General features: G+C 36.8%; 1 protein-coding gene across 5 annotated transcripts in view; it reads left to right on the top strand.

Annotated features, from left to right (window-relative positions):
* Positions 1-17,197, top strand: part of LOC107141989 (S100P binding protein) — a 49,761-nt gene that overhangs the window by 24,815 nt on the left and 7,749 nt on the right. For 3 of the 5 annotated variants that reach the window (XM_048815814.1, XM_048815816.1, XM_048815815.1), the window contains one exon: positions 13,792-13,852. In XM_048815814.1, coding sequence (XP_048671771.1) covers positions 13,792-13,852 — 61 coding nt within the window. Of the gene's footprint in view, positions 1-13,791; positions 13,853-16,165; positions 17,173-17,197 lie in introns of those variants that run through there. The other 2 variants (XM_015485312.2, XM_048815817.1) reach the window with 2 other exon arrangements.

Raw genomic sequence — 17,197 nt, 5'->3', positions numbered from 1 at the left:
CTTTTTTTTTTTTTTTTTTTTTTTGTGTGTGTGTGTGTGGTACTGGGAGTCCCACCTAGGACCTTGCACTTTTGTATATATTAGATAAGTGCTCTACCACGCAGCTATGTCTCAAGTATTTAAAAAAAAGTATATTTTGGCACAGGGTCTTGCTGAGGTACCCAAGCTGCTCTCAAACTTGTGATTCTCATGCTTCAGCTTCCTGAATAGCTGGGATTACAGGTGTGTTGCAGTGTTGTGCCAGCTCTATTTCTTTGATTTCTATTCTGATTTTTATTTTATTTTTGTTTTTTATTTGTGGTGCTGGGGTTTGAACCCAGGGTCTCATGCATTCAGGGCAAATGCTGCACCCCAGCCCACTATTCTGATGTTTATTATTTCCTTTCTTCTGCTTACTTTGGGTTTCATTTGCTCTTCTTTTTCTAATTTCTTTATATGGTTGCTGAGGTTATTGATTTGAGACTTCTGATTTAGTAAGGGATATTAGGAGCAAGAGGAACTAAAATCAAAAAGTCCACCTGCTTTGTGTATCTGAAAGTTTGCCTTGACTTTTTTTTAAAAAAATCAAGTTTATTAAGGTATACTTTACATGAAATAAATGCACCCATTTTAAGTGTACATTTTGGTAAGTTTTGACACATGTATGTACCTGTGAAGTTAACCACAATAATCAAGATTGGTAGAATGTTGCCTCCCTTATTCTCCCTGAAATTTCCTGTATTCTCCAAGTTTATCACTCTGGTCCCTGTCTCCACCCTAGTACTGGGAAAGCATTGATTTTTTTTTTTTTTTTCCTTTGTTCCCCTATAGTTTAGATTTGTCTTTTCTAGAATTTTATATAAATGGGATCATATAGTAAGTTTTCTTTTGTGTCTGATTTATCTTACTTGGGACAATGTTTTTGAGATTTATCCATGTTTGTTTTTCCATTGCTGGGGATGGAACCTAGAGCCTCAAGCATGCAAACCAAGTCCTCTGTCACTGAACTATACCCCCAGTCTAGTGGTTCTTTACTTTTACTGCTGAATTTTCTATTTTCTTGTTTTAACGTGCCACAGTTTAATCTGGTTACATGTTGATGAATATTTGTGTTAGTTGTGTTTGGCTATTATTAATAAAGAATCTATGAACATTCCTACATGAGTTTTCGTGTCTACGTGTGTTTTCATTTCTTAAGTTAAATAATTAGAATTACTAATTCATATATAGTTTCATTTTACAAGAACTGCTAAACAATTTTTTCAAAGTTTTTTTATACAAATTTTTGTGACTTTTGTAAAGACTTAAGGGATATTTTGTTTCTTTTCTTTTTTGGCATATGGATATCCAGTTGTCCTAGTCCATTTATTAAAAGAATAATCTTCAAGACATTGTGGCACAGACCTATAATATCAGTGGCTCCAGAGGCTGAGGCAGGAAGATTGCAAGTTCAAAGCCAGCCTCAGCAATTTAGTGAGGCCCTAAGCAATTTAGTGAGACCCTGTCTCAAAATAATAAATAAAAAGGGTTGGGGAATAAATAAAATAAATAACAAAGGTTGGCTCAGTGATTAAGCACCCCTGAGTTCAATACCTGGTACAAAAAAAAAAAAAAAAAAAAAAAAAAATTATCCTTTTTTTAGCTGGGCACAGTAGCAAATGCCTGTAATCCCAGTGATTTGGGAGGCTGAGACAGGAATATCACAAATTTGAGGCCAGCCTCAGCAAATTAGCAAGGCCCTCAGCAACTTAGTAAGACTCTGTCTCAAGATAAAAAATAAAAAAGACTGGGCATGTAGCTCATTGGTAAAGTGCCTCTTGGTTGAATGCCTGGTACACTGGGTGTGGTGGTGCATGTATGTAATCCCAAGTGTTTGGGGAGGCTGAGGCAGGGGGATTTCAAGTTTAAAGCCAGCCTCAGCAACTTTGCAAGGCCCTAAACAACTCAGTGAGACCCTGTCTCTAAATAAATACAAAAAAAGACTGAGTGGTTGAGTGTCCCTGAGTTCAATCCCTGATACAAAAACAAAAACCTATTCTTTCCATAGGTTTATATCTGAATTATCTGTTCTTTTCCATTGATACATATGCCTGTTCTTTTGCTAGTATCACACTCTTGATTACCAGAACTTCATAGTAAATCTTGAAATTGTTTTAGTCCTTTGGATTTCCATTCTTGTTAAGAATCCGTTCATCGTTTTGTTTGAAATACTGGGTATTTCATTGCTATTGTGGTGAATCTATAAATCAGTTTTGGGAGAACTGATATAACAATATTGAACTGTGAACAAGATATATTTCTCCATTTTATGCATGCATTTAATTTTTTAATTTTTAATTTTATTTATCTAATCAGTTACATACATAACAGCAGAATGATCTTCTGTTCATTGTACACAAACGGAGCACAATTTTTGACTTCTCTGATTTTACCCAAAGTAGGGTACAACACCATTTGTGCAATCATACATGTACCTAGGGTAACGATGTTCTTCCCATTCCACCATCTTTCCTACCCCCATGCCCCCTCCCCCGCTGCACTTAATTTCTCTTAGCAGTGTTGAACAGGTCTTAACATGCGTCTTGCTAAATTTATTCATGAGTATTATTTGTTCTGTATGTGGTGCTGAGAATCACTGAAACCCAGTGCATCACTCATGCTAGGCAAGTGCCCTACCACTGAGCCCTAGCCCCTGTAAATGACATTTTTTAAAATTTCCATTTCCAGTTGATTATTGCTAGTATACAGAAATTTAACTGATTTTTGTATTTTGACTTTATATTATACAAACCATACTAAATTTTCCTTCTACTTTTAAGAGATTTTTCAGCATTTGGTATGTTACCTATAACATTGGTATATTATCTGTAAATAAAGGTAGTTTCTCTCTTTCTAGTTTATAAGCCTTTTTTCTTATTATATTAGCTGGAATCTCTAGTACATTAAGCATGATATTAGCTATAAGTTGATTATAAGTGCCCTTTATTGGGTTGAGGAAACCTCTTTCTACCCTTCTGTTTGTAGAGCTTGTTTGTTTGTTTGTTTTAATACATCTTTGTTTATTTTTATGTGGTGTTGAGGAGTAAACCCAGTGCTTCACATGTGCAAGGCAAGCGCTCTGCCACTGAGCCAACAACTCCAGCCCTATTTGTAGAATTTTTATTTGTGATTTTTTTATCATGAATGAGTGGTTAATTTTGTCAGGTACATGTTTTTCTGCATTTATTTAGAAGGTCATAATAGTGTTTTTCCTTTATTCTGTGTACCTTACAGTTTTTAATTTAATTATTTTTAATTTAATTATTAGGCTAACTTGCATTCGTGGGATTAACTCAAGTGTTTTTTGGGGGGGGGTACTGGGGATTTAATTTAGGGGTACTTGACCACTGAGCCACATCCCCAGCCCTATTTTGTATTTTATTTAAAGACAGGGTCTCACTGAGTTGCTTAGCATCTCACCATTGCTGAAGTTGGCTTTGAACTCTCAATCCTCTTGCCTCAGCCTTCTGAGCCGCTGGGATTACAGGCATGCACTACTGTGCCCAGAACTCACTTGGTTTTAATGAATTGTCCTGAATTCACTTTGCTAATACTTTCTGTTTGTTTGTTCGTTAATTCATTCATTCATTCATACATTTCAGTACTAGGAATTTCAGTACTAGGAATTAAACTCAGGGATGTTCTACCACTGAGCTACATCCCCCATCCTTTTTATTTTTTTGTTTTGAGATGTGGGGATTTGGCTAAATTGTTCAAGCTAACCTTCAACTTCCAATACTCTTGCCTCAACTTCCTGTTAGCTGGGATTACAGGCATGTACCACCATGCCTGACTTGCTAATAGTTTTTATAAAAGGAGTTTTGTTATTGATTTTGAGGAGCATTGGTCTTTAGTTTTCTTGTAATGTTTTTGTCTGCTTTAAGTGTTATGGTAATTCTGGCTTTTTATTTTTTGGTACCAGGGATTAAACCCAGGGACTTTAATCACTGAGCCACATCCCTAGCCCTTTTATTTTTTCTTTAGAGACAGGGTCTCACTAAGTTGCTTAGGTCTTCACAAAGTTGCTGAGACTGGCTTTGAACCTGTGATCCTCCTACCTCAGCCTCCAGAGCTGCTGGGCATTACATGTGTGTGCCACTATACCCAACCCTATAGTATGTAATAAAAGAGGGGTGTTCATATCTTTGATACTAATTGTGGCTTTGTATCTTCTTTTAGTTCTGCCAGTCCCAACCCTCCTACCCCACCCCCACCCCCAGTGCTGGGGATGGAACCCAGGGCCTTGTACATGCCAGGCAAGCATTCTGCCTCTGAGCTGCACCTGCAGCTCCTCCTCATGTATTTGAAACTCTGCTATTGGATGCATATACATTTAGAACACTTATATGGTCTTGATAAATTGATCCTTTATTATGATGAACTATTTCTTTTTACCTCTGTCTTATTCATTGTTTGATAGTCTACATTGAAATTAACATAGCCATTCCTGCTTTCTTTTGATTAACATTTGCATGATATGTGTTTTCATCATTTTACCCTGTGCCTTTAAGCATAGCTTATACACAGTTTATAGCTGGGTCTGTTATCTTTTAAAATATTACAATCTCAGTCTTTTAACTGGAATTTTAGTCTGTCCACATTTAGTGGTTATCTAATATGGTTGGTATTAAAACTACCATCTTGCTACATTTTTTTTCTGTGTATTCTTTATATTTTATTTCATCATTTCCTAGCTCTTTTTATTTTTGAGTACTCCATTTTATCTCCACATTTCCCTTACTACCTATACCTCTTTGTTGTAATTGTAGTGGTTGTTCTTAGGTAGTAGAGAAAAGCTTTTGGATTGAGGATATCAAGAGTATTTTGGTTTAGGTAGATTATATCTATACATAACCATATTAAAATTAGAATTAATAAATTATTAAAATATTAGTGCATTTTAAAATAACAATAGGCCCACTGCATGTTAATATATGTGATTTTATTTAAAAAACAAAAACCAAAAAATCTCTCCCTAAAAAGCTTTCTTAGCCTTTGTTCAATTGATGTAATGTTGTGTCGTGTTATTTGTCAAGATCCTCACCTTACCTGAGATAAGGCTCTGCCTCCATGTTAGAATGACTCCAAAATAGGCTAGACTTGAACTCATTTAAAGTTGTGTTCAAAAAATCCATTTTTAAAATACACACAGAATGTACCAACCTTTTTATTTTTTTAATGTTGTACATGGACACAATATCTTTATTTTGTCTATTTATGTGGTACTGAGGATCGAACACAGTACCCCACGCATGGTGGGGCAAGTGCTATACCACTGAGCCACAACCCCAGCCCCAAAAGATCAATTTTTTAAAAAAAATTTTCCTTTTTTTGGGAGGCTGGGGATGTGGCTCAAGTGGTAGCACGCTCGCCTGGCATGTGTGCGCCCGGGTTCGATTCTCAGCACCACATACAAAGATGTTGTGTCCGCCGAAAACTAACTAAATAAATACTCTCTCTCTCAAAAAAAAAAAAAAGAAAAAAAATTCTCTCTTAACAAAATAAATAAGTTTTCCTTTTTTTTAATTTTTGAAAATATTTTAAATAATTGTTAAATTTTTTTGCATTACAATTTATATTAAACATATAGAGCACAATTTTTCACATCTCTGGTTGTACACCAAAAGATTAATTTTTGTTTTTAAGATGACTGTGATCTCAATGGGATATAATGTAACTAAGTAAAGATTTAGGATTATTAAAAAAAAAACAGCAACAACAGCAACACTTTCCCTAGCTACATGCGGTGGCGCATCTGTAATCCCGGTGGCTTAGGAGGTTGGGCAGGAGGATTGCAAGTTCAAAGCCGGCCCATTTAGGGAGATTACATAAGAAAATTTTCAAGTATCTTTAATGTCTGACTTCACGAGACTGCAGATTTTTTCTATATGATTGTGCATTCCTTAACATATCATATAGCCTCTGGAAAATACTACCATACACTTGTGAGATAATGCAAATGGAAAAGACAAATAACATCTTAGTTTTGTTATGAAAATAATTTTGACCTTTTGAATCCTCAGAAGGGTCTTGGGATCCCAGGGATATTTGGACACACTTTGACTGTTGCTCTGTGTTTGCAGTATGCGTCTTTGACTTATCATAGTCTCTCTTTAAATAACATTACTTAACATATAATTTAAGGTCCTGAGAAGATACTTCCAAGCTTACTTTTTTGGGTATGTGCTATTGTTTTTATACACTTTTTATACATATATTATACAGCTCTTCAATATTTTTTGCCATAATCAATTATCTTTTAATGTTTTATTATTGTATTACACCTATATATGATAGTGGCATTCATTAAGGACTTTTTGGGTTTTTTTGAGATGACATCTCTCTATGATACCCAGATTGGGCCTCAAAACTCCTGTACTCAAGCCATCCTCTTGCCTTGCCTCAGCCTCCTAAGTAGCTTGGAATACAGGTACACATCACCACGCCTGGCTTAAAGACTATTTTATTTATTTATTTATATATACATACATACACACATACATTCTATGGATTTAACCAGGGGTACTTTACCCCTGAGCTATATTCACAGCACTTTTTAATTTTTATTTTGAGATATGATCTCAGTAAGTTGTTTAGGGCCTTGCTGAATTGCTGAGAATGGCCTCAAACTTGTAATCCTCCTGCCTCAGTCTCCAAGTCACTAGGATTACAGGTGTGTGTTACCTTGTCTGGCTTTTAAAAACTTTAAAATGGGAATAGTCCACTGTATTTGCTCACATATTTACCATTTCCAGTGCTTTTGATCCCTTTTCTATAGACTCTAATTTCCCTCTGGTATTATATTCCTTTTGCCTGTGGAGTTCCTTTAATTTGTGTGTGTGTGTGTGTGTGTGTGTTCGCGCGCGTGCTCGTGCAGGTCTATGGGTGGTATAGTCTCTGCTTTCATGTATTTAGAAGTGTTGCTGGGGCAGTGGTGCATGCCTGTAATCCCAGCAACTATCAATTCCAGGCCAGCATTAGCAATTTAGTGAGACCTTGTCTCAAATAAAAAGGACTTGGAATGTAGCTCAGTGACAGAATGCCCCTGGGTTCAGTCCCCAGTACAAAAAAATAAAAAGGATGGGGGATGTAGCTCAGTGGTAAGACTGCTTGCCTAGAATGTGGAAGACCTTGGGTTTGATCCCTAGCATGGGGGGAAAAAAGTGTTTATTTTACAAACTGTAAAGTTTCACTCATCCCAATTGATCCCTCAGGAATCACATTCTGAATAGGATTTTTTATTGTTATTTTGTGTTTGTTTTTTGTGGTACTGGGGATTGAACCCAGGGCCTTATTTTGTGTTTGTTTTTTGTGGTACTGGGGATTGAACCCAGGGCCTTGTTCATGCTAGTAAGTGCTCTACCACTAAATGCACCCCCAGTGCTTTTTATTTTATTATGAGACAAGGGTCTTGCTAAGTTACCCAGGCCAACTTGTAATTTTTGATCCTCTCCTCAGCCTCTTGAGAAGCAGGGATTATAGATGTGTGCCACCACATCCAGCTCTGAATAGATTTAACAAAAATTTTTTTAAATATTTTGCCCAGTTTCTAGTTTCTTACAGTGGGTGGTTAAATCGCCCATTCATTTTGACTAGAAGTGGAAGTCTTGTTTTGATTTTTATTGAAGATCATAAGCAGCAGTGGTTACATAAATTCTGATTCTGCATTTGCCAGGATTTCTGAGGACATTGTATATCGTTCAGTATCCCCTCTATAATATAGCACTTCAGAAATGAGCTGTATAATAGTTTTTTGTTTTTTGTTGTTGTTTTTTTTTTACTTTTTGCTTTGTGTGCAAAGAAAACCAGTCAAGATTTGTATCATTAGTTTTATTGAGGTAGAGTTGACATGTTTGCATTCCTGCTTTCTACTATTTTTTTTCTTTTTATTCCTCCTATTTTGCTTTCTATTTATAAAAGCAGTAGTCTATGCCCCTGGATCAATTTTTTTCTCTTTCCTTCTTCATTCCCTTTTGTTCCCTTTTCTGTATTAGGTATTTTAGATTACATGAAGTAGAACTATTATGATTACTTTTAAATTACTGAGTTTGAAAGATTAAAAAAAAAAAAAAGACTCTCAACAGCATAGACAGGCCTCATAGTGAAAGTAATCAGCCATAGAGCCAAACTCCTTGTCCCCTCAGAAATGGGTGACTCTTTTCTCTTCATATTTTCCCTAATTTGTCTCTATGGACAGAGCCTCTGCTGCTCTATTAGCTATCTGTAGGGATTCCTCTTCTAGAATCCTGGGTGCTATTCTTTCTCTCCTGCTCTTTCATCCTCTTTACTAAAGCTGACATTCCAAAGGAGAGTGTCTGATTCATTTAATGACCTGTTGTGCCAGGCCACCTTCTAGTCATTAGCAGTTGAGAGATACTCTGTTCTTTGATCATGTACCACACTTCACTGACTGGAGTCGTGGTACAAAGTATGCCAGCCTATAAAACTTGTCACATTTGTAATAGCAGACACTCAGGATTATCCATTCTCCTCTCCTTATGATACAGTAATTCACTTTTTAATTTATTAAGAACAATTATTAAATTGACTTTTCCCTTAAACCAGTCAACTTTATAATTATAGATTAAGACTTGTATGAATTACTGATCTCATTCCTAAAATGTTGGGGGTAGTCATCTTAATTTTTATTCTTAGGCACAAAACAAAGGACAGTTTTCAGTACCTTTTAGATGCAACTTAAAATAAACACATGATACTGATTGTTGGTCCAAGAAAGCCCATCTGTTAAGAGACTGTGAAGAGAAAATTTAAATGTTCCCATTCTTGTTAGCATCTCTAAATTTGGAGGAAGAAGAGGTTGAAGCTATGAGCTTAAATGAGGCTTTTGGATTTTCACCCCTACCTGGGTTTGAATTCTGGCTTTACCATTTCCTAGTGATAGATGAGTATGTTTTCTAAACTTTATGGTTTACTCATGAATAGGAAAAAAATTAAAAAAAAAAAAAAAAACACCATGGATGGGGGTGGGGTTGTGCCCCAGCAGTAGAGTGCTTGCTCTATGGGTTCGATCCTCAGCACCACATAAAAATAAATAAATAAAATAAAGGTATTGTGTCCAACTACAACTAAAACAACAACAACAACAAAATTGTATTTTTAAAAATCACTATGGGGGGATGTGGCTCAAGTGGTAGTGGGTTCGATTCTCAGCACCACATAAAAACAAAATAAAGATATTGTGTCCACCTAGAACTAAAAAATATTTTTTAAAAAAACACTATGGTTGTTAGAATTCAGTAATAGAATATCTGTAAAGCATTTAGCAGAGCCTGACATATAAGAAGTACTTAATATATTAGCCCATCATCTCTAGATCATTATGTCTTATTAATATAAGGGTTACTATAGTCTTAACAGTAAGCTCTTAGTGCAAATGAAAAAAAACCTAACGTTTCTTTTTTTGTTTTGTTTTGTTTCAAATTGGGAATTGAACCCAGGGGTACTTCACTAACCACTGAATTACACCCCCAGTTTCTTTTTCTTTCTTCGGTACCAGGGGTGCTTAGCCACAGAACCACATCCAATCCTTTTTAATTTGAGACTAGGTCTTGTTAAGTTGCTTTTAGGGCCTTGTTAAATTGCTGAGGCTGGCTTTGAACTTCGAGTCAGCCTCCCTAGGCACTGGGCTTACAGGTGTGTGCCACCACACCTGGCAAAACTAACATTTCTTATTGTATTAACATTATGTTAATTAATTATGTCTTGGGATGTAATTGTTGAACCCTATTTACTCAGTGCTGAGCTAGATACCAAAGGGATGTACAAGAGACATTGCAATATGATTTTTTTTAAGGTGTCAATGGACCTTTATTTATTTTTATGTGGTGCTGAAACTTAAACCCAGTGCTTCACACATGCCAGGCAAGTTCTCTATCACTGAGCCACAACCCCAGCTCTGTAATATGATTCTTGCTTTCTAGTCTTTACTGTGAAACGTTAGACCCAGAAAACATTTTAAGGAAACTCAACCCCATGTTAATATAGTATTGAAATTCTGGCTCTGCTTTTAGCTGTTCGATCTAGAAAATATTGCTTAACTTTTTCTCTGCCTATTGTCTATTTGTGTGTGTGTTTGTTTTTGTGGTGCTGGGGATTGAACCCAATGCCTCACGCATGTGAGGCGGGTGCTCTACCACTGAGCCCCAGCCCAAGCCCTCTATTTATAATTTTTAACAGTTTGGTCTGTGAGATGGGGAAACAAGATTGTTGGGGAAAAAAAGTTAATGAAAAAAATATGTAAAGCACACAGGTGAATGCCTGATATGTGGTAAATAGGTATAAATTGCTATTGCTTGACATTGACTCCTAACAGTTGAATATTTAAATAGCAGACTCCTGTGGCCAAATGGGCTAGTCTTTTCATTGTTGAATATGAATTTGTTTCTTTATAGCAAGTTTATAGTATACCTTGTCTCCACTGCCTGGGCAGTCTTGTAGAATCCAGATGTTAGAGATGAGTGAGCTGAAGGACATGGTCTACAAATAATCTGTGTTTTCATTTTGATGGACACAGAATTTCTGTTGCCAGCCCTCATTGGGTGGTGCTTTGACAGGAAAAATGACTTGAAATTTTTACAAAACTGATTTTTTTTCCCATTCCCACTGAAATGTCCTTTTTGGAAGATTAGAGTGGGGTGCTAGCAATGTGAGAGTAAGGTATAAGAAAGGCAATTTGAATTGAGACTTTGGGTTTTAGCTCAACAAATCCAGCAGGCAAGGAAATTTAAAAATTTTTGAAAAGAGTCTTGCTGTTTGTTAAAGCTGGCCTGGAATCCCAGGCTCAAGTGATCTTGTCTCGGCTTTCCTAGTAAAACTATAGGCATGCCCCACTGCCCTGAGCTCTGGCAAGGCATTTCCTAATCTGTCACTTTTTAAAGGGAAAACTCATTTTGGATTTATATTCCTTTAAGGAGTAAGAGTAATGTTTTCTTTCCATTTTTAGGTTAAATAGTCTTGTCAGTGTGTTTATTGATTATTTGCATTACTTGAGAATTGTCTATTCATGTCCTAAATTTGTGTGTGTGTGTGTGTGTATGTGTGTGTGTGGTACTGGGGATTGAACTCGGGGCCTTGTGCATGCAAGGCAAACTACTGACTGAGCTATATCCCCAGCCCTTAAATCTCTCTTTTTTTAGTGAAGACTTATCTTTGTATAGAAAGGACACTAAACTTGAACCAAATGTTTTCTTCCCAATATTTTTCATTTTGCAAATTATCTTTCACCATTGATTATGCTTTTTTTTTTTTTAAGCACCACAGAAACTTTATTTATTTATTTTTTCCTTGTACCAGGAGCACTCTACCACTGAGCTACATCCCCAGTTCCTTTTTTTTAATTTTGAGAGAAGGAGGCTGGGGATGTGGCTCAGGGTAAAGTGCTTGCCTAGCATGCTTGAGGCCCTGGGTTTAAATCCCCAAGCACCAAAAAAAAAAAAATTTTTTTTTTTTTTGAGAGAGGGTTTTACTAAGTTACATAAGCTGGCCTCCAACTTGAGATCCTCCTACCTCAGCCTCCCCAGTCATGAGGATTACAGGTGTATGCCATCAGGCCCACCTGATACATAAAAATTACAGGACTGGGGTTGTAGCTCAGTGCGGGCGTACTTGCCTAGCATGTGTGAGGCACTGGGTTCAATTCTTAGCACTGCATATAAATAAATACAATTTTACATATTAGTGAGGTACCATGTAATGTTTTACTACATTGCTACCCAGAAACTTTTAATTTTAATGTAATAAGTTTATAAATTTTTTTCTGAAAAATACTATCTCATATGGTTAGAAAAAATTTCTGGTGTTATAAAGCATGTCATATAGTTCACATGTAGATGGGTCCATTTAATAAACATTTTTCCTTATAAATAGAAGATGATTATCAAAGGGTTTGCAGAGTCTCTGCAAGTTAACATAAGCCTGAGGTTCTAACTCCATAACAATAGTTGGCAAGCCAGTCAAGTTCTTTACCACTAAGCTACATCCCCAGCTGTGCTAGGTCTTTTATGTACAGTATTCTCAGTACTCAACTTCAAACTAAATAGTATTATTATCTGCTTTTGGTAAATGAGTAAAGTGAGACTCAAAGAAGTAAAATGGTGCTGGGGTATAATTCTGTTGATTGAGTGCTTGCCTAGCATTCACAAGGCCCTGGTTCAATCCCTAGCACCACCAAAAATAAAAGAAAAAGAAGAAGTAAAATGATTTGCTTAGGGTCACAAAGCTAGTTAGTGGTTGGATTAGAATTTTAACTCAAGCTGGTGCGATGGTGCACACCTGTGATCCCCGGTAGCTCTGGAGGCTGAGACAGGAGGATCTATAGCTCAAAACCAGCCTCAGCAGAAAGTGAGGTTCTAAGAAACTCAGTGAGACCCTGTCTCTAAATACAAAATATGGCTGGGGATGATGTGGCTCAGTGGTCAAGTCAAGTACCCCTGAGTTCAATCCCTTGTACTAAAAAAAAAAAAAAGAATTTTTTAACTCAAGTCTGCCTAATTTCAAAGTATATATTTTTTCTACAGAGCTTTGCTTGAGATTTCAAATATACTGATCCTAAAAGTTAAATTTTATCTTTACTAGAATTTAAGAAGATAGTCTGTAGCCTAAATTGCTCTTGGTGCCTGAAAGAGTAATAGCAAAGATAATGAGAAATGTGTAAACTAGTTGAAAGAAGGTCTTCATTGTCTAGGATGGTGGTTTTCAGAGTAGGGTTCTCAGACCAGTAGTATCTGCAACTCTGAGAATATTTCAGGAATGTGTATCCTTAGGCCCCATCCCAGATCTTCATAATCAGAAATGGATATATACCATCAATCTGTCTTAAAATCCATCCAATTTGATATAAGTCATATTAAAATTTGAGAGTCATTGGTCTAGAGAAATTAGGTTAAAATCTCAACAAGCAGAAATAAAATACTAAGTCTTAGCCCTTAAGTGCAAAACTAGCATTATCACATATTGGCAAGAACACGATGTCACACGGAAGCTAGTCGAATGAGTAAGCATTTATGGCCAATATATCTCCCTGAACCACAACTTCCCATCTCTGAAATGATGTTAATAACATCTCTATGTAAGATTTTTTTTTACATTTTTAATTTTAATATAGTAAGTTTATAAATGTGCCTAGTACATTGCCAGACTCCCAGGTATTTGAGAAATTGTCTCTAGCAATTTTTCTTGTTAGCAAGGAGCACCCACCTCCATTTGTTCTAAACTCCTCTTGTTTCTTGAATGTTTTTTGCTATCTTTTTGTCTCTGGACCTTGTATTAGCTCTTTCTTTTGATACCCAACCTCCTGCTCTTTACCTCACTAATTTCTATACATCCTTCAGATCCCTGTTACGGTTTACTTCCCTTGGATAGGCTTTCCCTTATCCCCACTTCCCAGTCTCAGTAGCAGCCTATATTTCTTCTATCATTTTATTTATCACACTGTTTTAGAATCACCTGTCTCCTGTATAAACTTCACTGAAGGCAGGTACAGTGTCTTGTTCATGCCATATTCCTATGGACCAATTCCTTATGTATTGCAGGAGGTAATAAGTATTGAATGAATGAATAGTGGCTGCCATTGCTGCATCACCATCATCATCTAAGAGCAAGCTCCCTACTCTGGCTTGTAGCTTTTGTGCCAACTGCTTGTGATAATCACAAGGAGATATTATTGGGACCGGTGCCTGTTTTCTCTCCCTAAAAATAATTACTTTGACCTAGGCTGACATAGTAGTTCCTAACCATGATCCCTCTGTATCACAGGTACCTCGGGGGAGCTGTATGCTTTGATGAATCGGCAGCATCCTTCGGATCTCACCATGCGGTGAGTGGGTAATTAGAGGGAAGAAAAGGGTAAAACTTGGCTGCAAGGGGAATGTGGTGGGGAGCTGGGGTTGTAATTGTTGGGGCTGTAATTTCAGAGGTGGAAAATGAAACCTTGCAGTAGAATGAAATAAGAACTATACTGAATTTCAGGGAACCTGGGTTCTAATACTAGCTTAGCAATATTTAACTAGCTGTATGATTTTGAACAAGTTACTTCACTTCTTTAGTCATCAGTAGATGTTGGACTAATTGATGTCAAAAGATCTTTCTAGTTCCAAAATCTGGATTCTTGATGCAGTGCAGCTTTACAAATTGATTTCAGTCACTCACAAACCTTAGAGTCATCTTTGACTCCTCTTTTGTGTTGGGCATGATGCCTTATGCCTGTAATCCCAGTGGCATGGGGGACTGAGGCAGGAGGATTGCAAGTTCAAAGGCAGCCTCAGGAACTGTGAGACACTAAGCAACTCAGTGAGACCCTGTCTTCCCATATTAAATCCATTAGCAAATCCTATTGGCTCTATGTACATATCGAAAATCTGACCATTTCACCTGGATTATTGCAAGAATCCTAAATATTTCCCTTTTTACCCGGGCGCAGTAGCACACATCTGTAATCCCAGTGGCTCAGAGGCTGAGGCAGGAGGATCATTGAGTTCAAAGCCAGCCTCAGCAATTTAGGCGTAAGAAACTCAGCGAGACCCTGTCTCTAATAAAATACAAAATAGAGCTAGGGATGTGGCTCAGAGGTCCCTGAGTTCAGTCCCTGGTACCCAAATAAGATAAAATAAAATTTCCCTTCTGCCCTTGTCTGTCTACTGTTCTCAAACTCAACAGCCAGAGAGTATGAATAAAATTCTCTGCTTTGCTTGATAACTTCTCATATTCTATCTTCCCATCCTCACAGTCCTCTCCAAAGGCCTGTGTGCTTTGGCCTAAGCTCTCCAACCTCATCACCTACTACTCTTGCTGTTGCTCACTCTGTTCTGATTACACTGCTTCCTTTTTTGTTTTTAAATGTCAGAAATGTTTTCCCTTCAGGGCCTTTATACTCATGTTTCCTCTATAGTTGTCAAAATCATAGCCTTTCTCAAAAATCAAGGCAGTGTTGGGCTCAAGGTATAGCTCAAGTGATAGAGTGCTTGCTTAGCATGTGCAGGGCCTTGCTTAGCATGTGCTGGGGCAAAACAACAACACCAAAAATATATGCAGTGTACTTGTTACTAAATAAATTTTGGAGTCAGATGTGAATTCAGATCCAAGCTCTTTTCTTTACCGTACTATATGACCTTGCACAACTTAACATGAGGCTTAGTTTCCTTACTTGTACAGGAATTAAATGAGAATACTTTCCCAGAGGATTTCAGTAGGCATTCAGTGAAATGAGGTATTTAAAGAATTCAGCAAGTACTTGCATATAGTGACAGGTAAACATCAGGTACAGATGTCTAGGTCATGACTCCAAGGATTCTAAGTCATTAAGTTGGGGAAAGAAGGATTAAGAATTTACATCTTTTTAAATCATTTGCTAGGTGGTTATTAGTACAGTTTTGGAGTTGAGATTGGGGTCAGATTATCCCAGTCTTAGAATCCTCACCCAGCACATGACTAAAGGAGACTCTCAGAAAACTTCACTGTGAACTGGGTGTAGTGGCTCCAATCTCCCTTTGGAGGCTGAGACAAAAGGATTGCAAGTTTGAGGCCAGCCTCAACAATTTAACAAGTCCCTGTCTCAAAATAAAAATTAAAAGGGCTGAGGATGTGGCTAAATGGTAAAATGCCACTGGATTCAGTCTCCAGTACTGGAAGAAGAAAGAAAGAAATTTTGAGTCTGTGCTTGTAGTTATTCAGTCTCTAAACTTGCGATGTAAAACTCACATTATGACTTACCTTCTCTGGGAATTTTATTCTAATTTTAACTGCTGTGTCCTGAGCAACCTTGCAACCTTGAGCTATGTGACAGTGAGATCCTGTTGGAGGTACAGGTCTGATGCGAGCAATGAAATACTTCTGGAGGAAGTAAATTTTTTAAACACTATTATATATTAGTTTTCCTTGGAACATTATGTATGTGGCACATCCCACCACAATACCTATGTGGGAATTAGGTAGCTTTGAAAGTTGGAAGGAAATAGTACTTATGTTGTGGCTTTTATATAATTAAAATAGTATAAAATCTCTAAAATTATGAGAATCAAAATATAAAATTAATTTCTGATGAAGTTAAAATATTCTTAAAATAGTTGTGCTGGCTTTTTTTTATAGCCATTTCAGCTAAAATATTCTTCCTGTTTTTATTCTCTCTTGGTAGAAATTACGCCCGGTTCCGACAGAAACCTCTGCAAAGATACAGTCTGAATCAGTGGGTTGACAGGAACAAACGAAGCCACCATCGGTTCCAACGTCTCCCTGACTTGTACAGTCCATTTGTCTCATCACATCAGCAATGAAAGTCCCTATCCAGGGTCCTGTCCAGAGCAGCATCTCATTTTCTTCTGCTGTTTTTTGCTTCATATATTTTGAATTTATTTTTCACAAGATTTTTATTTAAAGAACTTGTCACCTTTCGGAAATACTTATTGCTGACTTGAATTTTTTTTTTTTTTTGTATGAAGACACTCCTGATTTTGTGTGCCTGTGTATTGTGTCTAAGCAGTGTTAAGGTGATATATATTTTTTTAATTTTTGATTTAAGTTGAAGGTGGTTGCCTCCTGAAAGCCAACATGAAGCTAAAATACCCAGGCTCAATAAAACACCCACCTGTATACAGGCAGAGGTGAAGTCTACTTCTGGTGCCCCAAAGAAGTCAATCTTTTAATCTACTGTAAGGAATAGGTTCTTTACCAGGCTATGTGCCAGTGTTAATTATTGTTGATGACTTGTGAATGGATATATGTCACTTTTTACAATCCCTCTTTTTAAATTTGAATCTCTGAATACCTGTCAGTATTTTAAAGTTGGCAATTCAGGATATTCTAAGTAGAATAGAATAGGAGAAAAATCCTGTTGAAAGGATAAATTGAAAATGTAAATCCTTTCCTTTCTGTACCTATTAGCTACTCTTCTCCTTCCCATGTTGGGGTGTCGGGGATAGAACCCGGGGCTTTGCACATGCTAGGCAAGCACTCTACCACTGAGCTACAGCCCCAGCCCAGTTTTTATTATTATTTTTTGATTTTTTCATTCTGTTAAACTTATTTTGCACATAGTGTTTACAAATCTTATACATCTTAACTCTGACAGAATACTGCTGACTAACCTCTGTTAAATACCTTGTGGTCTTGTGACTGTCTTCTGTCCTCCTTCAAGGATTTTCCTTTTTTTTTTTTTTTTTTTTTTTTT

The sequence above is a fragment of the Marmota marmota genome, unplaced genomic scaffold (assembly GCF_001458135.2).
Source record: "Marmota marmota marmota unplaced genomic scaffold, marMar, whole genome shotgun sequence".
In the NCBI taxonomy this organism is placed as follows: Eukaryota; Metazoa; Chordata; class Mammalia; order Rodentia; family Sciuridae; genus Marmota; species Marmota marmota.
This window is presented reverse-complemented; position numbering and strand designations above follow the sequence as displayed.